This window comes from Squalius cephalus (genome assembly GCF_949319135.1).
Source record: "Squalius cephalus genome assembly, chromosome: 11".
NCBI classification, from domain to species: domain Eukaryota; kingdom Metazoa; phylum Chordata; class Actinopteri; order Cypriniformes; family Leuciscidae; genus Squalius; species Squalius cephalus.
Genome location: NC_137132.1, coordinates 2,958,920 through 2,971,726, shown reverse-complemented (window position 1 = coordinate 2,971,726; position 12,807 = coordinate 2,958,920). Strand labels below are relative to the sequence as shown.

General features: G+C 38.7%; 1 protein-coding gene across 5 annotated transcripts in view; it reads right to left on the bottom strand.

Moving 5' to 3' along the window:
• eif4g1b (eukaryotic translation initiation factor 4 gamma, 1b) overlaps window positions 1–12,807 on the bottom strand; it is a 72,584-nt gene that overhangs the window by 16,552 nt on the left and 43,225 nt on the right. For all 5 annotated transcript variants that reach the window (XM_079886475.1, XM_079886473.1, XM_079886472.1 and 2 more), the window contains 8 exons: window positions 11,591–11,724; window positions 10,656–10,775; window positions 9,882–10,271; window positions 6,474–6,620; window positions 4,512–4,748; window positions 4,321–4,425; window positions 1,015–1,347; window positions 32–143 (listed from right to left, as the gene is read on the bottom strand). In XM_079886475.1, the coding sequence (XP_079742601.1) occupies window positions 32–143; window positions 1,015–1,347; window positions 4,321–4,425; window positions 4,512–4,748; window positions 6,474–6,620; window positions 9,882–10,271; window positions 10,656–10,775; window positions 11,591–11,724 (1,578 nt within the window). The remainder of the gene's footprint in view (window positions 1–31; window positions 144–1,014; window positions 1,348–4,320; window positions 4,426–4,511; window positions 4,749–6,473; window positions 6,621–9,881; window positions 10,272–10,655; window positions 10,776–11,590; window positions 11,725–12,807) is intronic.

Sequence of the window (12,807 nt, the reverse complement as noted above, 5' to 3'; positions counted from 1 at the left end):
AATAAAGTCCTGTGCACTGAAACACACTGACCGCCTTCGCTGGGTTTGGCTCCAGTGCCTCCGCTGCTGCCTTTGCCCCAACTGCCCCACGTGCCTTTACCTCCAGGGGCCAGAAGCTGATTATTGAAGTCCAGAGCGCCCGGCTACAACACACACACACACACACACACACACACACCATTAGTGTTCAATGCTCATACTGAGTGTTTGTGAGGGAACTGCAAGGGCTTTGTGATGTGATGAAAAGCTAATAATTAACTAATTAACTTTCTAATATTTAAAATGCAAAAAAAAAAAAAAAAAAAATTCTAAAAACATAAAAATACAACACTTAAAATACAAATATAAGATAGAAATATATTTTGTTTACCTGCATGTCATGTGACCATCAGAGAAACATGAACAAGCAAATGTGTATTTAAATAAATATTTTAAACAATATCTTTAAATAATTTATATAATATACAAAAAAAAAATAGTAACCCAAAGTTTTAGTTTAAACATTTACAATCTAGAAGTTGAAATAAATTATTTTATTACCTCACTCACCAATTATATATTTTGTATAATATATAAATTAAATATTGTAATTATATTAATAATATAATACAGGGTTATTAGTTTAAGTTTTTGTTATTAACACTTGAAAAACTTAAACTGGCAATAAATAAAAACTAAAACTAAAACTGAAATGGAAATATATATATATAATAAAATAATAATAATAATAATAATAATAATAATAATAATAAAGACAACCAAGTCTGATCCAAAATCAATAAATAATCAAACTCAGATTACTTAATAATAATAATAATAATAATAATAATAATAATAATAATAATAAGTAATCTGAGTTTGATTATTTATTGATTATGGATCAGACCTGGGATGGCTTCATAATAATAATAATTTGAGTTTGACTGATTATGATTCAGACATTGGTTGGCTTCACAATACTACTACTACTACTACTAATAATACTGAAAGTAATCAGTAAACAAGTAATCAGACCTTGGTGATCTTGCTGAGTCGGGTGGGATCGATGGGTCTGTTCTTGGTGGAAATGGGCACCGTGTTCCAGCCGTCATCAGGTGCCTGGTTGCCACGGGAACCAGGTGTGTGTGACCCCCCGCGAGACCCCATGCCCCCCCCTCCACCACCACCTCCTCCTCCTCCTCCTCCACCACCTCCTCCTCCTCTTCCTTCTCCTCCTCTTCCCTCCTTCTTAGACATGAGCTGCTGCTGAACTTTGGCCTGCTCTCGGTGCTCCTCAAGCTCCGCCTCCTTGTGGATCTGCTCGATGGTCTTCGGCCCCAGATCTCCTCTGCGCGGAACCCAGTTATTCTGAGAAACAGAAATGCTTTAAAGTCAACATTAAATCAAAATGGACAATTCTTTTTTTTTTATGGAATATCACAATATTTATTTTAAACGATTTCAAATAAGAATCAGAATAACTTCCCCTCATCTCTTCTCTGATGATGAGGGCGGGGCTATAACCTGTCACTCACATGAGATCCACCAATAGCAAACCACAACCATCCAATCAATTCCCCACAGACAAAATCAAGCCCCGCCCACATTTGTTCTTGTTTGAGAAGCGGTTTCACTCGGATATACAATACACAGCACAATAGAGAAGAAAAGACTAACACGTTTTCCCTTTCATTCCCTTTCAAATGTTCCAGGTTATTTTCAACGTAACGTGCAGCAACATGATTTCAATGATCACTAATCGTAGTCGTCAATCAGTTTGTAAAAACAACAAAACAGAAGGCATTTAAAAGTGATGCACTTAATGAAAGTCTGAGGGAAGGTCTTGCAAAGGGTTAAATGAAGCATTGCTACTGAAGCGCTTGAAATCTCCAGTATAAATGTGTGTGTAAATCCACCTTTTTAAGGTTTGAGGAAAAAATGGTTAAAAAAAAAAAAAGGGTGGTAATGGACAACAACACACTGAAAATTGTGTTTCCACTGTCACTCTTTTATTCCCTCCCTCTTTTCTGAACTTCAGTTGTGCTTCATCTGAAATGAAACTTAAAACTGTCTTGGGTGTGTGTGTGTGTGTGTGGACATGTTTTTCTACACCGGTGGGGACTTAAACCTGAATGCACACAGACTCATGGGGACTCGTGTCACCGTGGGGACCTAAATTGAGGTCCCCATGGGTACAAAAGCTTATAAATCATACAGAATGAGTTTTTTTGAAAATGTAAAAATGCAGAAAGTTTCCTGTGATGGGTAGGTTTAGGGATAGGGGCAGTGTAAGGGGATAGAATATACAGTTTGTACAGTATAAAAACCATTATGTCTATGGAGAGTCCTCACAAAGATAGTGCACCAGACATGTGTGTGTGTGTGTGTGTGTGTGTGTGTGACACACTGAGAGAAAGAGCTACGACTGCCACGGCACAGAAATCTTTTTACTTTAATTCATGCTCCTGGTTTTATTGCGCACAAGGTTTGATCCTGCAAGAGGAAAAAGTGAATCGTTCACCACAGACTATTAATTAATTAAGTAAATACTGGATTCTGATTGAAAGACATCTTTAAAAAGTCTAGCATGCGCTCTGGTTTGTTCAAGGAAGGGAAAATGGCAGAAGTGTGACAGTGTATGTCACACTCACACACACACACACACACTCACTCATCACTGTGTTCCAGTCCACTTTTAGACACATACTTGCGAACTTCCCTAAGCACTTCCCCTCGGGGGAATCCCTGCCGCCATTTTGAAGTGCGTTCCACTTCGTGAAGTGGACGAGGGAAGTTTATATGGACAGACACTCGACCCCTCGATTTTGACAGAGGGAGCGAGTCTACTTCATATGTACACTTCAGACAGCTCCATATACCACAATGCAACACGACTGTGACGTCAATGCATATTGCGTTTAATTTATCCCACCACAAACAACTCTATGCTATATTAATTATTTAAAAAACATTTTTTAAACAACTCAAACACACCTATATACATATAGAATAAATAATAAAATCAACCCCATAGTGGATTGTAAGTGATCAAGGGCTTATTAGCATGCTTCAATTCAGCCTATTGCAAAGGTCCGCCAGTAGTGGGCACTCAATGACGTACATCCGAGTGAACGAGACGGAGGGAAGTTAGCGAGTGAAGGGCATGACAATGTTGGACTGGAACGCAGCCTGATGATGTACTTGATTAAAGGGATAGTTCACTTTGAAATTAAATTTTGGTATGTTTTAGCTTACCTGAAGGGCATCCAAGATGTAGGTGTCTTTGTTTCCGCAGTTGTTTCAATTTTGATATTTTTAGGTCAAACCGTTCTTGTCTGACAGTCATATAATGCAGGTCTATGGTCACTGTCTCAAAGAGCATGCACAGAGTCCAAATTAAACAAGTCCCCATCGTCCAAATTAAACAATTCCCCATCGTAAGTACACATTGATGGCCTAAGACACGAAACGAGCGGTTTGTGTGAGAAAACGAACAGTATTTATATCGTTTTTACCTCTTATAACACAGCCACGTCCAAGTGATCTGAGGGCGCGGGCGCATCCTGGTGTGTGACGTGTGCGCAGACTGGTGCATAGATATATATACACTAGATGTCGCATTAAAGACATTCGTTCCAATGAACTGCCGTAGCCAATGCGACATCTAGTGTATATATATCTATGCACCAGTCTGCGCACACGTCACACAGCAGGATGCGCGCGCGCCCTCAGATCACTTGGACGTGGCTGTGTTATAAGAGGTAAAAACGATATAAATACTGTTCGTTTTCTCACACAAACCGCTCGTTTCGTGTCTTAGGCCATCAATGTGTACTTACGATGGGGAATTGTTTAATTTGGACGATGGGGAATTGTTTAATTTGGACTCTGTACATGCTCTTTGAGACCGTGACCACAGACCTGCATTATACGACTGACAGACAAGAACGGTTTGACCTAAAAATATCAAAATTGAAACTTCAGGTAAGCTAAAACATACTAAAATTTAATTTCAAAGTGAACTATCCTTTAATCAAACACGTAGTTGATGTTCGACGCGCATGCGCGGAATAGGATGATTTTAACACGTTTCTCATATTTAAATGTAATTTAAACTGTAATGCAGAGTTAAAGATAGAATAAATAGATACAAATGGTTGTTTCATTAGACACTACTAGCTATAGTGTATTTACAATTTATTTAAGCAACATTTCATCAAATTGGTATCGAAAAACTATCGTTCAGGAATCGGTATCGAAGTCAAGGTATCGATATCAATTATTTTTAACTATACCCAGCCCTACTCACACACACTCATACAGCTGCACACACACTCTTACCCGTCGTAAATCAATAACGTCCTGCAGCATGAAGCGGATTCTGGAAGAGGTTTTCCGCTCCTTAATAATCTTCTCCATTTGGTGGAAATATTGATCCATCCGGGGCTGAAAACACAGAGACACACAGCTCAATATCAACACACACACACACATCTTTCGTCCGCTCTTAGATGTCACGCGTGTATGCTCACCTTCGCCTTCTCGAAGTCCAGGTCCTTCCCGATGGTGGACAGCAGCCGGCACAGACACTCCAGACTCTCCTCGTCGTGGTTCTTCAGCAGCTTCACGATGCAGTCGTGCATGATGGTCTCCGTCAACATCTTCAGCTTGAACAACTCGCCGATGAACTTGATGTTGCCTAGTGATCGCCGACGGGCTTTGTCTTTGGCGTCCTCAAGCTCCTCCTTCAACCTTTGCTTCACCTCTTCCTGTAGAGACAGGAAGTAAAGTCATAAATATCATTATGTATAACGATGTGACATGGGCAACATATATACACACACACACGCATACATTTAGTATGGCATACGGACATTATATTGTATTTTTGTATATTATTGTTGTTATTTGTATATATTATTAACTGTTCTTTCTGGTTCTCAAATCTGATTGGCTAAGAGCCTTTTCTAGCCGTGCGATATTCACACAGTATCAGAACTGGAACCGTTTCACCGTTTGTATCACAATTACTGTTGTATCACAAAATGTAGTTTTTTTTGGCGAGAATGTAGTTATTTAGACCTCAAATATGCGAGTCATTAATAAACATAGTGCCTATTTTACAATCTGTTCAGAAGCTTTCGCAGGTTTGAGCTCCAGGCCATTTATGTTTTATGTTAAATAGTGGTTAAACATATCATTAATTTGGGGTATATCAAACTGGCAATCTTTGGTCTTATTAATCTATTACTTGTTCCAGAGCAAATCGATTTTGGTTAAGGGGAAAATTAAGTTTCATAACTTTATATTTAGGCTATATTTAACTTAAATCCTGTACTAGAGCGCTGCTTTTGTACATTTGACTGAATTGTTTGCTTGTGTTTATTTCCTATTGTCTTGTTAGTTTAAATATTGTTGTTCATTAAATATTATTTTCTATAAGTAATATGCCATATTATGCCTTATTTATTTACTCCCTTGTGCCGTCGAACTGTTGTATAAACGCAATTTCACACTCGTAGCCGTGCGATATGTGGCCCTGGACAACAAAACTAGTCACATGGGTAAATTTTTTTGAAAAGCTGAATAAATAAGCTTTCCATTGATGTGTGGTTTGTTATGATAGGACAATATTTGGTCGAGATACAACTATTGTAAATCTGGAATCTGAGGGTACAAAAAAAAAAATTGAAACATTGAGAAAATCTCCTTTAAAGTTGTTCATTTATGTTGGCGATTGTGCTGCATTCACTCACACAAATACATGTTTTATATATTTACGGTAGGAAATTTACTAAATATCTTCATGGAACATGATCTTTACTTAATATCCTCATGATTTTTGGCATAAAAGAAAAATCGATAATTTTGACCCATACAATGTATTGTTGGCTATTGCCACAGATATACCCGTGCGACTCGAGACTGTTTTTGTGATCCAGGGTCACATATGCTGTTATTACCCACGGCCGAATCAGAGCTACGAGTGTGATATTGTCCATTTAATGTGTAACCGTGCAATATGCAATGATAAATACTTTAAACATTTCTTAAAAGCCCTAACATTAGATAGTCTAATCAAATAATAGCAATGAAAGGTTCATTGCACAGAAACTTCTCATAGTATGAAGTATGCATGCTATAAACTGAGGAAATAGTCAGATTGGCATGCTACTTCAAACACAGTCTTAGAACAGTTTGCATACTGTCTTCCTGATATAAATCATGATGATTGCAAATCATGTTTCAAACAGCAGTCAAAAGTTACCGTACATCATACTGACGGATTTCCAGAGTATGCATTCATCCCTGCAGTGTGGGAAAATACTGCACGAAAGCGTGATATGGCTTAGGGCGATTATGCAGTTGCAAAAGCTGAGAATTAATTCAAATAAATGCAAAGCGTGTTTTACAGTGAAGTGCAGCACTGTGTTCTTTTACAACATGATTTATAACGTTAGAAAAATTTGCATTTGGGATTTTTTTGTTCCTACCCCTGTGGCCGCATCCAACTCTTTCTGCTTCTTCTCAAACGTTTCATCATCATCTTTATCCTTCTCGAACTCTTTCTGACAGCGATTCAGCAGCAGTTTCCTGAAATTCACTGACACTCCAGGTTTGTCTGTGGTGGGAACTTTCAGCTGTGACGAGAGAGACAAAACACACATTTACACAGCTAGAGTTGAAGAATGTGCTTGAGCGATCACACACTGGTCAGACACATGACACATCACTGCTAGGGATACACCGATATGAACATTTTGGCTGATACCGATAACTCTTTATACTTGAAAGCCGATAACCGATATATTGACCGATAAATCTAAATCCAAATTCTTATTCAATTTTTGAGAGCCTGATTACAAAAACAAAGTCTCACCATTAAAAACCCATGTTCCAAGCACACATTTATAATGTTCTCATTATTATTTTACATAGACTATATGACAGACTTGTGCCGCACATGTTGCACTTTTCCTTTTTGAAGTGATTCCAATCATATTTCAAGCAATTTAAAACCATCATGTTGAACAGTGTGCATCTGAAGTGTCTCAGATGAAGGAAATAATACATTATTTATCAGCTTTAATATATATATATTAGGGCTGTCAAACGATTAATCGTGATTAATCGCATCCAAAATAAAAGTTTGTGTTTACATAATATATGTGTGTGTACGGTGTATAATTATTTTCTATATATAAACACACACACACGCATATATATTTAAGAAAAATTTGTTATTTATATATAAAATATTTATATATAATATAAATTATATATAATATAAATATATATACACAGTATATACATGCAAATATTTCTTAAATATATACATGCATGTGTGTGTATTTATATATAGAAAATAATCATACACCGTGTACACACATATATTATGTAAACACAAACTTTTATTTTGGATGCGATTAATCGTTTGACAGCCCTAATATATATATATTTTTTCTTATATCGAGCATCCCTAATTACGGCGATCATCACTTTGATCACCAATGCAACATTTTTCTAAATCTCATAATCACTGTCAAGTATTCATTACTTCAATGAGCTCATTGTTTCTGCCTTTAATTATGAAATTGTTTAAATTATTTTGCTAACTGTGATTTAGTATATGTACATTTCTGAAATACACAACTTAGACAGTTTCCTCTGATAACAGATCACTCTAAATGGTAATGTGGACTTTGAAACACTGGCTATTTTTACAGGCACAACTTGTGTTTCAATCGGACTGAATTCATTTAGTGTGTTTAAATGTAGTGTTTACATGAACGCTAATCATGTGATCGGGTTGATGTGCGTGTTTATGTCACAAGCTTCAAATCGGGATAGTTTTTAGCTAGATAGATAGAGTTTCCCGCTGTTTGTGCATAATAACTATTCTCATAAATTGCTTCTTTATAAGTTTTAACAGTGTTAATGATCACATGTTAACAGCAGACTTAATATTTATCCATTTCTGGTCATAATTTGGAGACTGAACCATTGTGCTTATATTTATCACGCAGTAAAAATGCCCAAAACCAGTCGTCTGTGGATGCGAGTCCTAAACAAGTACTTGTTGGACATTGTCCTGCTCCACTTCACAGACGCAGAGGGAAAGGAGAATTATAGGATGACGGGACACTCGTTTATATGACACTTTATTCAACTCTTTCTACGTCATTGCAAATGCGCAGTCCTTTCAGTTTCGGGTTTTCAATCCGATCAAGTGTTTACAAGTTCTCTCGATCGAATTAGAAAAGGAATAAACCACTCCTTTCAATCCGATCGAAATTTAATTTGGATTGAGCTCAATCGAGTTGAGCCGTCAATCATTTGGTTGCATGTAAACGTAGCCAATGTGTATTGTGAAAAACGCTATACAAATAAATGTGAATTGAATTGAATAAAAATGAATAGATTTTGATTAGTTTAGCCTGTTGTCATGAGACTGGTCTTGATAGATCCCTTGGATCATGCCGAGAACATCAATATCAATTTTGCCATAATTGTGATTGAATAGAAATCCTACTTTTTCAAACTCCTCTTAGATCGTTGGTCCGATGAAAACCGCTATACAAATAAATGAGAATTGAATTTGCTCACATACTCATAACTGTACAACTTCACTGTATTTTCCTTTTATGAAGAGATTCCAATCATATTTCAAGCAATTCAAAACCCATCATGTTGAACAGTGGTGCGCATCTGAAGCGTCTCAGCTGAAGGAAATAATCCATTATTTATCGCCTTTAAAGGGATAGTTCACCCAAAAATGAAAATTCTGTCAGTAATTACTCACCCTCATGTTGTTCCAACCCCGTAAGACCTTCGTTCATCTTCGGAACACAAATTAAGATATTTTTGATTAAATCTGAGAGCTGATCACTCCTCCATAGGCTTCTAAGGGACTGACACTTGCTGGCCCAGAAAAGTTATTAAAGACATCGTTAATATAGTCCAAGTGACTCCAGTGGCTCAATCTTAAGTTTATAAAGCGACGAAAATACTTTTTGTGCGCAAAAACAAACAAAAATAACGACTTTATTCCACTTTTCATTTCCTTCTCTCTGGGCCTCGGGTCTTTTCACGTAGTGTTTAAGCGTAGCGCGTCTGTGTTTCACGTCACCACGTATCACACATGACCAGCGTCGGCCAATAGTGAGCCTACGTGTGACATACAACACAGACGCGCTACGCTTAAACACTACGTGAAAAGACTCGAGGCCCAGAGAGAAGGAAATGAAAAGTGGAATAAAGTCATTATTTTTGTTTGTTTTTGCGCACAAAAAGTATTCTCGTCGCTTTATAAACTTAAGATCGAGCCACTGTAGTCACTTGGACTATATTAACGATCTCTTTAATAACTTTTCTGGGCCAGCAAGTGTCAGTCCCTTAGAAGCCTATGGAGGAGTGATCCAGCGCTCAGATTTAATCAAAAATATCTTAATTTGTGTTCCGAAGATGAACGAAGGTCTTACGGGGTTGGAACAACATGAGGGTGAGTAATTACTGACAGAATTTTAATTTTTGGGTGAACTATCCCTTTAATATATCAGCCAAATTTTCTTATCAGGCCGATAACGATAATATTAAAAATTAATATATTGGCCGATATATCGTGCATTCCTAATGTATTTTTGCTCACAAAAAAAGTATTCTTGTCGCTTCATAACATTAAGGTTGAACCACTGGAGTCACATGGACTATTTTAACATACAGTAATCAACATTTGAAGTGGGTCAAAAAACTTTACAAGACAAGAACGGGTATTGTTTAAAATGTATGTCTAACTTTGCTGAAAGATTTTGATCCACTTCAGATGTTGACTACTGTATATCGACCGATATATTGGCATCCCTAATTACTGTGATCATGAATTTGCTCACACACTCACTCACCCCCATAAGGCAACGGCACATGTTGGCGTAGGCGACGGAGAAGTTGGGCTCTGAGATGGCCTTCTCGAAGATGAGGTCGATGACTCCTTTCAGGCGCTCCTCCGTGTCGATGGTGAGTTCGGTCACTTGCTTCATGAGCGGCTGGAACATCTGCGGGGTGAGTTTGTTCAACACACTGCGCACACGCTTGAACAGCTCCTGCGTGTTCATGAAGTCGGGGTCGTCCTCGTCCACTCGAGTGTGTGTGGTGCGCTTCACTGACGGCTTCCAGGCCTTCTCTGCTTTGTTGAGCTGCACGTCCTCCGTCAGGGACACGCTAGCGATGATCTTACGCGGCTCTTTCCCGCGCTGACCCTGACCTGAACGCCGAGGGCCACTCAGACCCGACGGCTGGGGAGACCGAGAGGAAAAATGATTATTTATTCATTTATTATTGTTTAAATGCCGTGTCAGCAGCAGGGATTCTTCATGGTGAGAACAGTCAATCATAAAAGTTATGCAATTCATAAAAAGGTACATGAGACACTTAAGATTAAGATAGATGGATGGATAGATATGATAGACAGAAAGACAGACAGACAGATAATGATAGGCAGATAGATAGATAGATAGATAGATAGATAGATAGATAGATAGATAGGCAAATAAATGGATAGATGGATGGACTACAGTGCAGTGTAGTAAAATATCTTTCAGAGAGAGAAAAAAAAACATAAAACAAACAAAGCATAAATAAAAGAATGCATTTGATGTGATGTAGCCATGGTAACTGACCGGGCCACGCCCACCCGCTGACGGACGGCCCAGATTGGCAAACGAAGGAGTGAAATCCGGACCACAGTTCATTCCTGGCAAACGACTCGGATCCAGCTGACGCAGGGGAGTCTTATTAGCCTGTGTATGAGAGAACACATCAGCTACTTTATCTGTCTCTGTGTGTGTGTGTGTGTGTGTGTGTGTGTGTATGTGTGTGTGTGTGTGTGTGTGTGAGAGAGAAAGTGTGTATGAGTGAGTGAGTGCAAGAGTGAGTGAGTGTGTGTGTGTGTGTGTGTGTGTGTGTGAGTGAGAGTGAATGAGTGTGAGTGAGTGAGTGTGAGTGAGAGTGTGTGTGAGAGAGTGAGTGTTTTAGTGAGTGAGAGTGAGAGAGAGTGTGTGAGTGAGTGTTTGAGTGTGAGTGAGTGTGAGTGAGTGTGTGTGAGAGAGAGTGTGTGTGTGTGTGTGTGTGTGAGTGAGAGTGAGTGAGTGTGAGTGAGTGAGTGTGAGAGAGTGTGTGAGAGTGAGTGTGTGAGAGAGAGTGTGTGTGTGTGTGAGAGAGTGTGTGTGAGCATGTGTGTGAGAGTGAGAGTGTGTGAGTGAGTGAGAGCATGTGTGTGAGAGTGAGTGAGTGAGTGAGTGAGTGAGTGTGTGTGTGTGAGTGAGAGTGAGTGTGTGTGTGAGAGTGTGTGTGTGAGAGTGAGTGTTTGAGAGTGAGTGTGTGTGTGAGAGAGTGAGTAAGTGCGAGAGAGTGAGTGTGGATGGGTGTACGTGAGTGCGTGTGAGAGTGTGTGTGTGATTGAGTGTGTGTGTGTGAGAGAGTGAGTGTGGATGGGTGTACATGAGTGCGTGTGTGTGTGAGAGTGAGAGTGTGTGTGTGAGAGTGAGTGTGTGTGTGACTGTGTGTGTGTGAGCGTGAGTGTGTGTGTGAGTGTGTGTGTGTTGGCTTTAGTCACCTTATCCAGCACCACGTCAGAGATCTGTGGTAAACCCTCAGGTTTGCTCATGCTGGCGCTGATGAACTGGAAGCCGAGCAGAAACTCTCGGTCGTATTTCTTCTTCTCCTCTAAGTTCAGGGGTTTCCATTGTTCTGTGGGACACAACCAGGACAATTCACACAGCAGACACGTGATCTGGGCTTCTCAACAGACAACGAGGATTTCTAGGTGACGCCTAATAATGCAGTTTAAAAAGTTTGTCATTCCTGGTGTGAGAAAATTCCAGCAGATTTTGGAACTGACACGCTTTTGTTACAATCACAAAATTTGCTAAAACTGCAACAATTTTTAAAAAAAAAACAATGTGTAAACATCTGTGTGTGTTTAAAAATGTGTGTGTTCATAGATATGACGGTATATAAAAGGTATTTATCATCTTATTTTTTTTACATATTAAGATCATAATTATCATGAAGAGAGGCTATTGGTCTATCATCTGATTTGTTCTAACTCTGATTAGTTGATTGCAAGTTTGAATCTTGGCGTTGTTTGCATATAAATGAGTTCTCCATCTGTGTGCCGCTGGCAAAATAAAGAAATTAATATAGAGCGAAGTCCGCCACTGTGTTCTTTTACACGATTTAAAGGATTAGTTCACCTCACAATGAAAATTTCCTGATAATTTGCACAACCCAATGCCATCCAAGATGTTCATGTCTTTCTTTCTTCAGTGGAAAAGAAATTAAGATTTTTGAGGAAAACATTTAAGGATCTCTAAACAATGTTCTTTGTTCTCTAAACAATGAAGTTCAATGGCAACCAGAATGTTGAAGTTCAAATCAATGCAGTTTCAAAGGGCTCTGCATGATCCCAGCTGAGGAATATGGTCTTATCTAGCGAAACGATCCATCATTTTCTAAAAAAAAATAAAAATGTATATACTTAACCACAATTGCTTGTCTTGTGCTGGTCTGCGACGCGCCACACATTACGTCATCATGTTGGAAAGGTCACGCGTCACGTCATCTATCTAAGTTATTTGTGTGTGTACTCCGGTTCAGAAAGGAAGGGAAGGGTGAAAAACTCCATCTCATTTTCTCCTCCAACTTCAAAATCATCCAAAATCTTTGTTTTAATTTATTATTACTATTTTCTTCTTTTTTTCCGTGACCTTTCCAACATGATGACGTAATGCGTGGCGCGTCGCAGACCAGCACAAGACGAACAATTGTGGT